The sequence below is a fragment of the Calliphora vicina genome, chromosome 1 (genome assembly GCF_958450345.1).
Source record: "Calliphora vicina chromosome 1, idCalVici1.1, whole genome shotgun sequence".
Classification (NCBI taxonomy): Eukaryota; Metazoa; Arthropoda; class Insecta; order Diptera; family Calliphoridae; genus Calliphora; species Calliphora vicina.
Window position 1 is genome coordinate 31,572,907 of NC_088780.1, and position 12,549 is coordinate 31,585,455.

At 27.1% G+C, this 12,549-nt stretch overlaps 1 protein-coding gene across 4 annotated transcripts in view; it reads left to right on the forward strand.

The window, feature by feature from the left end:
• gish (casein kinase I gish) overlaps nucleotides 1–12,549 on the forward strand; it is a 107,652-nt gene that overhangs the window by 72,434 nt on the left and 22,669 nt on the right. For 2 of the 4 annotated variants that reach the window (XM_065507235.1, XM_065507250.1), the window contains exons 2-4: nucleotides 1,586–1,815; nucleotides 3,429–3,539; nucleotides 8,757–8,920. In XM_065507235.1, the coding sequence (XP_065363307.1) occupies nucleotides 1,586–1,815; nucleotides 3,429–3,539; nucleotides 8,757–8,920 (505 nt within the window). The remainder of the gene's footprint in view (nucleotides 1–1,585; nucleotides 1,816–3,428; nucleotides 3,540–8,756; nucleotides 8,921–12,549) is intronic. The other 2 variants (XM_065507260.1, XM_065507243.1) reach the window with 1 other exon arrangement.

Consider the following 12,549-nt stretch of genomic DNA (forward strand, 5'->3'; position numbering starts at 1 on the left):
TTTTGTAGGTATGTAAAATCGTTCGATTTTGTTTTTAGTTCTTAAATTTTTAAAATTGTTGTACACTAAATTTCTGGGACAATTATTTAAGAATTGTAGTAGAGTTGTTTAGAGCCTTTTAATAATGCTTATTCGAGTTAAACATATTTATTAAACGCATTTTGCTTAATGCAAGTTGTCATCACTGTGTAGCTAATGGTTTTGTTGTCTTTAGTGTTGCCATCACCATCACCTATGCAATCTCTTGTTCTTCATTTGTTCATTCATTTCTCTATGGATATGAAGTTCGCCATATTGAAAAAGAGAGAGTTATGATGTTGCTGTCTGCAGTGTTGCCACACCTTATATCTCTTGTTCTTTGTTTAGTCTTTTATTTTATCTGTTATTTTAATGTCGCCATATTGAAAAATACAGATTTATGCAAACTCAATACAAAGATGCAAAATAGCTAAACTATTTTGATGCATTATCAGTTGCTACTTAATGTAGGGCACTTTTTAAAAGAAAATTAAAAAAATTCCAAAAATAAAACAATAGTTTTCTTTTGTTAATTTTCTCACTTCATATTTTTTTTGTGATTAACAAATTTGACATTCAAAAATAAACATAAATTTATTAAAAATTTTTTTTTTGAGATCATTCTTCAAAATTCATTGGTACTTCTTTCGGTTTGATGTTGCAACAAGAATTTTTAAACAATGATAACGAATTGTTATCATTAAAAAAGTTTGTATAACAAAATTTTAGAAATAATTTTTTCAATATTTATTTATTTTACTTTTTTTTGGGGGAACTTTAAACTCACGCCATAAATATTGTGCTGGTTTGTGATAAAAATAAAAGAAAATTTAATAATTTCTTTAAATAGCATCTATTAATGGATGCCACCAAAATTGTTTATTGAACAGAAAAGATATTGGTAATTAGAGAAGAAAAGAAAAAAAATTGTAAATGAATAAGTATTTCTTTCCAAATATAAATAATCAAAATCAAACCAAGGGAACTTTATACAAAGTGGATGCAGTAGCAAATTTTTTATATAGGGAGCTTGACATTCTCAAATAATTTTCTTACTTTTAAGAATGTCAATCTTCGTATGAACCCGAATTAATGAAAGTGACTTCGCGCTACAAGAAATGTTAACAAAATTCTAAAAATGCATTAAATTTTTTCTAAAATTCTCTTTTTTCAAAATAAGTTGCAAATGCTTACATTTATTGCAATTGATTTGTTATAACCAACAAATATAACCATAAATAATGTTTAACAGATCGCTTACATTAAACCACGGTGAATTAGTAATCAGCTGATTAATTCGCCTTGCTTCGTATATAGTAAATGAATGAATTTGCCCTTACCTGCAACTGGTATAAATTCGCCTTAATGTAAACAATATTGTTTCCTCTCACAACAGTTAAAGAGAGTTATATTGAGGAATACACCGTTAGGAATAGAGTTGCCGGATCATTTCCTATTAAACGAATGCATTTTTTTAATGAAAAAAACTAGAAGCTCTTTTTATAATAATTTACGTTATATATGTAACTTATATTTATTTATTTTATTTTTTTCTTCTATTTTTTAGTGGTGGTGGAACACAGCCTGCTGGTACATCAGGAGGCGGTGGTGGAGGCGGCGGGGGAGGAGGCGGTGGCGGAGCTAGCGCATCAGCTACCGCTCGAAACGCAGTCAGTTCCGGCAACATGTATTCCGCCCGCCAATCTGTAAGCACCTCCACGGGGGTTCTTATGGTCGGACCAAATTTTCGTGTCGGTAAAAAAATTGGCTGTGGTAATTTTGGAGAATTGCGTTTAGGTAAGTTTTTATTTCTACTTTTTTTTTAACTATAATATTACATTTCCTTAAAGAAATCATGAAAATTTAAGAAAAATCATACAACAAAACATTTAAAGTTAGAATTTCGTATGTTCATTTAACGTAAATAATACAAATATGTTAAAAAAAATTGTTTTGTAATTCGAAGAAATTGAGATAAATGCAGTCAATTTATACAGCACTGTTAAATTACTTAGAGACTTGTTGCATGTGAAACATAATGATGCATTGGTGGCTAAAAAATGTATAAAATCACTGCCCATCAGAATCCTAGACAAATGTTCCTACACAGTGAGTGAGTGACACTTCAATGGAAACTGTTTTTGCAAACTATATTCTGTAATTTTAGTTTTTACAAAACAATACAATTTACAAAATACGTTTGGTATCGATTCGGCCTCCAATTCTTGGTCTTCAAAGTTTTTATGGCTGGCCTGGGCTACCATTATCTTCCATGTCAAAATCACCGCTTCTGAACCACACAAACCATCTCTTGCACCTTAAACCGATGGTAAACATTCACCATAAACTTTGGTGAGCAATCGGTGTGCTTCAGCGGCACTTTTTTTCAAATTAAAGAATTAAAGCAAAACTTTTCTTTTTGTATTGTCAACAAAGTTATACAAGTTTGGTTATTTAACCTGTTTTACAATCATAATTTAGAAATCTAAACATGATTTTCCTTTAATTTTCAAGTATAAAGTCGATTGTAACTATAAGTAAACATTTTCACTTAATAAAACTTGCATCCCTGCATTACTAATGTATATGGAAGCTGCTAACTATGACTGTGACAGCAAAAACTCTGTAAACAGGTTGCCATATGTATAAGAAGATACCCTACATTGTGTAAATAAAAATACCCAACAACAAATTATTATTAAAGCTTTTGTAGCCTACATATTACGTTATAATGAAATGAAACTGTGAAGCATGTGAATATATTTTGTCTGACTTTTTCTATGACATAAATTTTAATAGTCTCTCATAAAAAAACAGCACAAACGCATCATCTTTGACATCATTTTGAAATATAAAAATACTTTGTTTTCCCACTATATTATTATGTATATTTTTAGCTTATTTATGTGTAGTATAAGTGTTTTCTCCCTCCACCAACCAACCAACCAACCAAACATAACTGTGGCAAATGTTTGCCAAAATTTAAGTGGGTGTTTTGTTGTTCTCATTGATTAATAAATTATTAAATGTTCTTGCGACAGCATACATTTTTCCATGTTATCAACAGAGCATATTGTGTCATAAGTGAAGGTGTACACCATTTCTATATGTTATATGTATTATCTTTAGGAAAAAAGGAAATCTCACCAGATATTTAAATTAAAATATTGTATATATATCTAACAAATTATTCAACAGGTCGTCGTATGTGCTTTTTTTCTCCTCCTACTACTACTACTTCGTCTAATAAAAATACTACCCCAGCAGGTATGAAGACTATATATTAGAGAGAAAAGCATGTTCCATGTAAAAATAAAGTCTGCTGTAAATGTTTTGTTTGATTGAATTTTTTTTTACAAAATAAAATTAAAATTATTAATAATTATGTTTATTTTTCTGTGTGTTTTTAGGCAAAAATCTGTACAACAATGAACATGTAGCAATAAAAATGGAGCCTATGAAGTCAAAGGCTCCCCAACTACACTTAGAGTATAGGTTTTATAAACTATTAGGATCACATGGTAAGTTTTTTTCAATTCCAATTTCTTTTGTCCTTATCATTTCGTGTTTAAATACGTATTTATGTTTTATTATACATACATATATCAATCAAATTATTCATTTGTTATTTTAATTATTTACTTATAAATTTTGTTAATAATAATATTTTATTATAAAATTAATAGTTTATTTTTTTGTTTGTTTTTGATAATTCAACGTTTTTATTAATACCAGTAATTACAATTACAATACAAAGCTTTTAAAATATACAGAAATGTTTTGATTATATAGCAAGGGTTTATATTTAAAAAAGGTGTTTCTGTATTGCAGATAACCCTTATTGAATATAAGCCTTTGATATATTAATTTCCAATACCTAATCCTTTAACAAAAAGATATTAATTAAAAAAAATTATGTAATTAATTTTACCACAGACAGTAAGAGCAATATAAAGGTTTACATCCAAAAAAGTTTATTAATATTCTTAAGATTACAAAGGGTGTTTGATAATAACTTAATAAATCTGCTTCTTCAAATTCCTACTTTAACACTGTTTTTATTCCTTCACTTTTAATTCTACTAGATGGTAAGCAAAATTATGGCCATTGTTATCTTTATTTAAAAAATTATTTATTTATTTCGTTCAATTCCCTAAAACTATAACATTAACTTTTTTTTTCATAACATTTACTGCAGAAAAAATCAACTGTTTGTTTAGTTCAGGGGTGCCCACAAGTTCCTTATGGAAGAGTAAACACCAATACATTTAAAGAAAAGCTACTTTTTATTCAATATTTGTTGTTGCTAAAACCAATTCATACAAAGAAAAAAGAAAAAAAAACTCACTTTCCACACACATTTTTAAACTATCATACGATAAACAAAAACAAAATCTACATGGATGATCGCAGTCGTCAATGTTTACCAGCAAAGCATACGAAAGTGTTGTTGCTTTCAACATTCGTGTATTCTGTGAAGAACGACAAAAAAAATAATAAGACAAAGTTGTTTGTGTATTTTGTATTGCTATTGCTGAGTGCTCTAGTGAGTATACAAAACACACAGCCTATAGCTAAGAGCAATTACAAAAACAAAAGAGTACCAAGAGTATAGGGCTTGGGCATGACTGGTTTAGTTAGTACTTTAAATATCAACCAAGCGATTCTCTCTCTTCTGTTTTAACAAGAAAATACAAGTGGCAACACTCGCAAATAAAAAAGGTAAACAAACAAACAGTGATGCCAACAAAACCCGCTAGAAATCGCTTAAAATGCTGAATATTAATTTAAAATTATGTCTTGTTAAAAGTAGCTTCTTTTAGTGTTTGGAAACCAAATTTCTCCGGTCGGCTAATACTGGCTTTGATAATTCTCATTTTTTTACTAATTTCATTGAAGTTTCTTGTATATATTAACAATATCCTGTCACTCCAATTTCCAAGACTTTGTTGGCGGCTTCTGGTTTAATCGCACGAATGACTCGGACCGCCTCGGTCTTTAATGGCACCGAGACAGCCAATTGACATCGCCAATACGGCTGATGACACAATTACCAAACGTAGTGCGCAAAAGATCGATTATATGATAAGCTGTGTGAGATGGTGCGCCATCTTGCTTAAACTAAAGATTATCCAAGTTCATATCTTGGATTTCAGTCCATAAAATCTGCGTATCCATGACTGTAACGCTCGTCGTTGACGGAAATTGCAGGCCAAAGCAGCCATATTCTCGTCGGTATGCAGCGTACGTCGACGGAGACCATGATTGTTGTGCACTAGCAAGCCAGTCTTACGAACAAACTAACTGAAAAACATCTTTTCATCAATAAAATTTTATTAAAAAGATTTCAAAAGTGGGGGGAAAATTTTTAATAACTCGAAAATGTTTCTTTGGACTTAACTTTTTAGAAAGATTTAAAATTAGGTTTAGAACAGTAATATTTCATTTCTTCAATCAGGCCAATTTGGATCCCCGATACCAATTATGTAACTGGAAGGGTTAAATTGTAATTCTTCTGGGTAAACTGATTTTCTGTTGCTAGAATATAGAACAAATCTATGAATATAATCGATTAGCAACAAATCACAATGTATGTGTTTCATTTGTGCAGAAGTAATATTGTAACATAAAGAAGTAAACTTTTAAAGAAATTTCCCTGGAAAATGTTAGTTATTAGAAACTCTAGCTTACACACATATAGGTTTACTCAACGATAAGGATGTAATCTTTTATTGCTCTTACTCTCTCTCTCTGTCTTTCTCCCTTTCACACACACACACATTTATTCTTGTTCTTGTTGTACTAAATAACCCTAACTTAACAACAACAAAAAACCAACAATAAATTGAACTCATCATATGATAAAAAAAGCAACAACAACAAAAAACAAAACATTTAGAAAAGAAGAAGAGGAAAAAAGAATCTAATAATCCTTTACAACCTTGTCCTTTTGTGTTCTAATCCTTGACAATGCTTTTCTAATTTAAAATACTACTTCTAATACTAGCAACATATTATTTATTTAAACATATAGAAATATATTTACTTACATACTACTTATGTATGGCTAAATGTTTTTGAATTAATTTTTTTTTTATTTTGTGTGTGTATAAAAATATTTAACCATAACGTGCGTTACTAACTACTTTTTAAAGAAAACAAAAAAAAAATATTATCTTTAGCTTTAATTTGTTGACGTAATAAAAACAAACAAAAACAAATAATTATCCCTCTTTTTTTATTGTATTATTTTTTTCGCATTGCACCGTTACCACCTTTGTTAAATCAAAATATAAACTGAACTGAAAAGTTAAAAAATACATTTTTTTTGCTATTAAAAGAAATTGTAGGAAATAATTACCAAAGAAAAAAATTTTAATATTTTTTTAAAAAAAGATTTTCTCTAGCATATTTATTATACGGAGGTCGGTGCTCTATATTTCTTTTTTTTTAAATTAATTTTCCCCTTTTTTTAAAATGTCTTTTAAAAATGAACTGTAACTTTTTAATAAATCTAATACATATTTAATTTTTTTTTATTAAATTGTTAACAATAAAATATGTATTACTTTGTTAATAAATAGGTAATACTGTTTTTTTATATATATAAATTAATTGTTGTATTTTTTTGTTGTTAGAATTATGTTATTTAATATATTTAATAAAATAAAAAACAAAATGAAGCCAACACAATAATAACACTAAAAAGAAAATTTAGCAAAACAAAAAAAACTTTAAAGGTTGATTACTACTAAATTGAGATTCTAAAAGAGTTACTTGATTGATTTAAAAAAAAGTAATAAAATTAATTATTGTTGTTAACTAAAAACTTAATTGATTCATACGTCATGCTAAGAATATAAGCATGACAAAAATGTATCAGATATAGACATAGGGTAAGACATTTTGTTTTCTTCTTTACATAAAATGTCATCCACTATGAACTGATAGACAAATCTACAAGGATGGAAAGTGGAATTTTGGTAGGATTTTAAACAATTGTAAAATAGTACACAATTTATGTCCAGAATAATAAAACTAAAACTTCAAACTTTTTTGTCTGGCCTGGGCTATCTTTGTCTTCCATGTCAAAATCACCACTTCTAAACCGCACTAACCATCTCTCTCTCGTTGAAACCGATGAGAAACATTCACCATAAGCTTCAGTGAGCAATCGGTGTGTTTCAGCGGCACTTTTTTTTCAAATTAAAGAAGTAAAGTGAAACTTCCCGCATATGACGCTTTGTTGGCACAAAATTCGACATTTTCAAAGCGAATAAAAAGCTATGCCATGTATTGTAGATCTCGCATTTTTAAGTCATACACCAAAATTAGTCTTTTTTGAATTTCGTTAGCTCAAGTACTTTTTTCTCTGGCCAAAGGGTAACCCATATTTTAAAACATTATTCTTAATTTTCAGTATACAATGATCTGGAGCATTACCGCTACTATATAATGTGAACAAATCCTGTCCGGCAATATATTGTTTTTATTTGGCTCGCATAAACTAGAATTGTTCCCTTTTTAGCTATGAAAGGTCTGAAAATTGTATTGATAAATAAAAATTCGTAAAAGAAAGCAATTTTCAAAATATTCTATTCACAATCCCATTACAGCATTCAGAATGGATTTATGGGTCAAATTGAAAAAAATAGCTCTGCTCTGAAGCTGGTTTTCTACAAAAATTTTATTACATAGTAGAAATCTAGTTATTGTCATAAGTTTTATTATAATTAAACAAATAGTTTTCCAGATAACTAGAATTAACAATATTTATATTTCAACTTTACTTGTTTAATAGCTTTTGCTGCTTCTTTCTTAGAAATGGCAATCACATGAAACTGATAGCTTAATATTCGTATGTTGCCATATTGATAATTAAAATCTTTCCCGCACATTCTCCCCACTGACTCCAGAATGTGTTAAATTTTATAAATACATATTTAAAATTTAATATAAACCTTATAAATAACTTTGAAAGTTTCAATTTTGTAGTGCTCACCCTTTGGTTTTTATTTTGCCGACACAAACACACAAATACATAAATAAATACACACACACACTGTTATTATTGTAGACGTCATAATATTTTATATAAAAACTAATTTAATATTTATATGAAAAAAAAATAAGTAAAACAAAACAACAACAACTACATTATTATTATTATATTTATTTTGATTACTCATCATATTATCTATCATTCATATTGTTTATTTGACACCTATCACAACAACAATAAAAACAACAACCCACCCAACCAATCAACCAATGAATCTCTCTATTACCCATCAAAATCAACGATCAACAATTAAATCTGTCAACAAACAACCAACGATCTGTCAATATATATACAACAAACACATTGTTATTGTTTATATTTTTTTTGTTTTATTTGTAAACAAAAAAACAACAACACGCAATAAATTATTTAAACAAATAATGAATGAATATTATAAATAATGACGATGATGATGATAATAATGATGTAAACAACATATGTTTAATATGTAATGTAAACACTCTCTCCCTCTCTCAATATTACACACACACACTCTCTTTTATTGTTAATGTTTTAATTACATTTACATTTAATAATAAATATAATAAAACAACAACAACTACTCTACTACTGCTACTATAATTTAATGCAAAATGCTGAACAACCTGTGTAACTCTTGTTTAACCAAATGTGTGTGTTATTATTATTATAATTATTGGACCACCAACCATCATAGATAATTGTCCAGAGGGTATACCCCGTGTTTATCATTTGGGCACATGTGGTGGCCGTTACAATGCCATGGTATTAGAATTATTGGGACTGTCTTTAGAAGATCTCTTCAATATTTGCAACCGTAAATTTTCACTTAAGACTGTACTGATGATTGCAAAGCAACTTGTAAGTTTCTGACAATTTTAACCATATAAACAACAAAAAAATTCCCATTTTTTTTTAAATTAATTTTTTTTAAGAATTATAAAATTATAACATAGAAATCATAAAAAATTTAAGTTTTTTTTTAAGAAAAATGTTTAATTACTTGATTATTATTATTTTTTTTTCAACTGTATATAATAATTTCATTTAAAAGTTTATGATTTTATTGTTTAATTATGTTGGAAAATAAAATAATGTCGTTTATTCGTTTTTTTTAGTTCTTTATTACCACAAAAAGTGTCTCAACTGCAAATTATTAAAACAACAACATATAATAAATAAAAATAATTCAAAATAAAATGTAAATTTTTTTCTATATTTCTCTCTTACTCCCTGTCTCTGTATAATTTCTATTAAATTTTAACATTTGTTTTTTTTTTTTAAATATAAAACAAAAATCTACTTAAAGTTATTAAAATTTAGTAGTTGTAGTTAAATTAAAATTCTTGTTATTATATCTTAATTTCTTAAGTTGAAAAAACAACCACAAGTTTATTAACCAAATATTACCAAAATGTTTATTTAAAATTAATAAAGAAGCATTTAAGGATTTTCACCAAAAAAAAATGTTACTGACATCATATTTGTTGTGTAGGCAATAATTGCAAATCAATTTGGTAACCCTCAACCAGTTGCGCTCTTTGCTAAAAAATGTCCTGCATCACTGGACAACACTTTCGCTTCAAAGTGTGTGGCATCACTGCCAATCATTTGCCTTAAAAAACGATTGACATAAAGCAATGATGCCAAATAGGCTTTGTTTTCTAACGCTTAATTCTTAGAAAACAGCAGTCAAGTAATATTTATTGCATTTACGAATATATTTTAATGATTTTTTCTATTGAATTCCAGTGAAAATAGTTAGAATCTATTATTTTTAGTTTGATTATAAAAAATCATTTTATTTTTGTCAATGAAACACAACTTTTTGTGAATATCCTTAATGTGTTTTATATGTTGTCATCTTTAAAATAATGTGATTATCGAATTATAATTACATATACACGTATTTTGAATAGACAAATTAATATGCAAATTATATTTCATAAAATTCCCAACGAAAACCAAATCTGTTTCTTTTCAGTGCATGTTATTTGTATGTCTTTTCAAAATTTTAATGACTATTGTATAATTTTTTTTCTCTTCAAAATAACCAAAATAATTAAACTTTATTATTATATAAATAATTAATTTTACTAGACTAAAATAGAGTATGTATGAATATAGAGTTCTGTTTTAAATCTTATGTTTTTTTTTAATATAATTAAGAATATTTTAGAAAAATTTAACTACTAACCCAAGATAAAAATTACTTTTCTAAATAATTTTCTTTTGATTTCAATTATTTTTTAAAAAAAACAAATTTTAGCTGTTAGGCTTTAAAAACGGAAAGTGAGGGAGAATGTTTAATTTCTAAATCCTTTTTGCCATTTCAGTTATTTTGTTTATTTTAAAATGAGTTTTATTAATTTCGTCAGTTTTAAATATTTTATCAATGACTTGTTTGGGATTTTTTTTCATACATGTGTCATTCTTTATCAATGTGCATTCTTAGAATCTGTTAATTATGTTTTTCTTTTTTTAAAAAGAGAATACGTTTATTTCAAAGTTCGCTTTTACTCATTATTGCACAAGTTTTTCATCATTAAAAAGAATTATTAAGCTGTATACTAAGAAAAAAAATATGAGTTTCATAATTAATATTAAAAGCCTTACTCATAATCAATTTTTAGATTTTATTTTCTAAAACTTTCATAAAGTTAAAAATTGATTATGAATAAGGGGGTTAATCTTGATTTTTAATGGTGAAAATATTTTGGTAAGGACTATAAGACATATTTAAGAAAGATTTTCTATCACCTTTTAAATTAAATAAATTTCTGTTTTTTTTATTCACAAACTTTATGATAATGTTAGCTACATGGATAAGAATGTGTAAAGAGGTACTATATTTATGAAATTTTTCAGTTTTTCTTAAATTTGTGTTAAAAATATATAAAAATTGTGCATTTTTACTCCATTACAATTTTCAGTACTCGTTGTTGTTTAAAATGTAGTTGGCATCACTGTTGAGTGAGAAAAACAAGATGGCAGGAGAGAGAGCTTAAGTGTTGCCATATTAAAGGCCAAGTGTTGCCATATTAGCGTTGTTACACTGAAAAAAAGTTTAGTGCAATAATATTTATGGAATTTTTGTATAATTTTGCTCATTTTTGTAGCACATACTATAGTTTTTATGACTTCGCTAAAGGTATGGTCACTCAAGGCAAATATTTACTCAAATAAAAGCGTGACCACAATTTAAATTTGAAGATAATACAAAAAAAGTATTTAAATTGGAGAGAATCGGATCAAAAACATAAAATTTACATCGTTTTCAAATGACTCGTTGGTCAATAAGGTCAAAACTTAACTTTTATATTGCCATCGAGTTAAAAACAGAAAATTACATAATTTTCAATAGACTTGTTGCTTTTCAAGGTCAAAACTCTTTCATGCGGTTCAGAAAATACTGATTCATGTCTCATTTTTGTGAGATTGTAGAGTTTCACTTTGAAGTCTTTTTTAAATTTATATTAATTGAAATGCCTAAGTTATATTTCAGAATTTTCCAATTATATTTCAGAATTTTCATATATAAAATTTTAGAATATTCCAATTTTATTTCAGAATTTTACATTTGTATTTGAGAAATTTCTAATTGTATTTCAGAAACTTCCATTTGTATTTCAGAATTTTCTAATTGTATTTCTGAAAATTCTAATAGAAATACGAAATACCAATGGAAATTTCTGAAAAATTCTGAAATAATTTTGGTAAATTCTGAAATACTATTGGATATTTTTGAAATACAATTAGAAATTTCTGAAATATAATTAGACATTTTTTTTCGTGTCCTTTTTTTAAATTCTCAAGTTAACATATACTCGAAACTTTGATAAAATACTTACGGTTAAATGTTATTTTAAAAATCTGATTTAAAACAATGCTTCGAACTAACTAATTCTACTTAAGCTTAATTCACTAAACTCTTAATTCAGAATTAAAAATATCAGCAATTCATTCCATAAAACTCTGTTTTAGTTATTTCAAAATGTTAACAAAAGAAGACGTATCTTAAAAAAATACTCGTAATTTCTATTTGCACCGGGAGCAATTTATCATATTTTGTTTAGATGGATATGAAAAGCTACTATTGATATGATACAGAATATGGAGCATAAAAATTCTCCTTGTTTTAAAACAATCATGGCTATTCCTGTTCTCACTTTCACCATTAACCCTATTTTTGAAAGCATAATTACAACAATATAATATAAAATAAGATTTCGAAAATTATATAATTAAGGTTAAAACAATCACTTGTAAACATTTATAATTAGAAATGCTGAGAAAATTAGATACAATTGTTGTAATTATGCTTCCAAAAATAAGGTGAATGGTGAAAGTGAGAACAGGAATAACCCTGAATATCTCATAAATAATTATTAAACAGTTTTAGCACTTTCTGTTACGCTTTGGTCACAAAAGTTTGTCATCACTTGTATTTTGTGACAACTCTGTAGTTCTATCATCACTGATATTTGTTG